The 1,690-nt window shown below is 42.4% G+C and overlaps 1 protein-coding gene across 1 annotated transcript in view; it reads left to right on the forward strand.

Annotated features, from left to right (window-relative positions):
- WDR46 (WD repeat domain 46) overlaps window positions 1–1,243 on the forward strand; it is a gene marked incomplete at both ends in the record, with an annotated part of 8,061 nt that extends 6,818 nt beyond the window's left edge. The window contains 3 exon segments of the mRNA XM_057388902.1: window positions 413–566; window positions 1,134–1,178; window positions 1,180–1,243. Of these exon segments, the coding sequence (XP_057244885.1) occupies window positions 413–566; window positions 1,134–1,178; window positions 1,180–1,243 (263 nt within the window).
- Between the last annotated feature and the right edge of the window lie 447 nt (window positions 1,244–1,690).

A 1,690-nucleotide genomic window follows, 5' to 3' on the forward strand; every position in this document is an offset into this window, starting at 1 on the left:
GGATTTTGGGAAAATTTGGGATTTTTGGGAATTCTAGAAGGATACGGGGCAATTTGGAAGGGACTTTTAGGGAATTTTGGGGTTTTTAGGGTAATTTTAAGGTGGATTTTGGGGATTCTGTAATGGGATTTTGAGAGATTTTTGCGCCATTGCTGTGGACCCCATAGGAAGGTCAGATTTTTGGGAAAATCTGGAAAAACTTGAGAATTTTGGGAATTCTGGAGGGATTTGGGGCAATTTTGAGGCTGGGTTGGGCCACGGCGGGTTTGGACCGGAAGTCGCGGATTTTGACCCATTTTAGGGATTTTTATGGGATTTCTTTGCAGTTTTTGACAGATTTGATGGATTTTGATGGGGTTTTTTTTATTTTTTATCAATTTTACCAAATTCTGTGGTTTTTTCCCCATTTCAGGCTGATGGCCACGGCGGGATTGGACCGGAAGTTGCGGATTTTTGACCTCAGGACCCTCGGGGTGCTGCAGGAGTGGGCGTGGCCGGTGGGCGTGGCCAGCCTCGATTTCAGCCAGCGGGGGCTCCTGGGCGTGGCCTGCGGGGATCTGCTGCAGGTCAGAAACCCCAAAAAACCCCAAAATCACCCCAAAAAATAACCAGAAATGGGAAAAATGGAAATTGGGGGGAAAACCCTGAAAATGAAAAAAAAAAACTGAAAAATGCCCCCCAAATCCTCTTTTTTTTGCCCTAAAATCCCCTTTTTTTCCCTAAAATTCCCATTTTTTCACCCAAATTTTCCCAAAATCTCGTTTTTCCCCCTAAATCCCAGTTTTCCCCAATAATCCCCATTTATTGTCTTTAAAACACCATTTTTTCCTCCTAAAATCCCCATTTTTTGTCCTAGAAGTCCCATTTTTTTTCCTAAAATCCCCATATTTTCCCCAAAGTTTTCCCAAAATTCTCATTTTTCCAACCTCTCCCTCTAAATCCCATTTTTCTCCCCTAAAACCCCCAATTTTCCCCCTAAAATCCCCATTTTTTGCGCTAAAACACCCATTTTTTGTCCTAGAAGTCCCATTTTTTGTCCTAAAATCCCCATTTTTTCTCCTAACAATCCCATTTTTTCCCCTAAAATCCCAAATTTCCCATTTCTTCACCCAAATTTCCCATTTTTTCCCCAGGTTTTGCCCCAGGTGGGCTCTGGTTCCCCTCCCCGGCCGTTGCTTCTGCCCCTTCGAGGACGTGCTGGGGGCGGGGCATGGGCGGGGCTTCACCTCCGTCCTCGTCCCAGGTGAGAAATTCCCGAATTTTGGGGAAATTTGGGAAAAAAATTGGGATATTGGGAAAAAAAAAGGGATTTTTAGCGATTTTTTGTGATTTTTTACGGATTTTTCATAATTTTTTTATGGTTTTTCTTTGTATTTTGTGCATTTTGGAAGGTTTTTATGATTAATTTTTCAAAAATTTTGGAAATTTTTTGAATTTTAAGGAATTTTGGGAATTCTGTTTTTTGGGAATTTTTTTGGAATTTTTGGGTGAATTTCTGGGGGTTTTGGGGGAGCTTTTGGGGAGGACGTGCTGGGGGCGGGGCATGGGCGGGGCTTCACCTCCGTCCTCGTCCCAGGCGAGAAATCCCCAAATTTTGGGAATTTTAGGAATTTCGGGGAAAAAACTGGGACTTTCAGGAAAAAAAAAGGGATTTTTAGTGATTTTTTTAATGGATTTTTGGTGCTTTTTA

Source organism: Malurus melanocephalus, unplaced genomic scaffold (genome assembly GCF_030028575.1).
Source record: "Malurus melanocephalus ecotype Western Australia unplaced genomic scaffold, MMel_1.1 scaffold_2776, whole genome shotgun sequence".
NCBI classification, from domain to species: Eukaryota; Metazoa; Chordata; class Aves; order Passeriformes; family Maluridae; genus Malurus; species Malurus melanocephalus.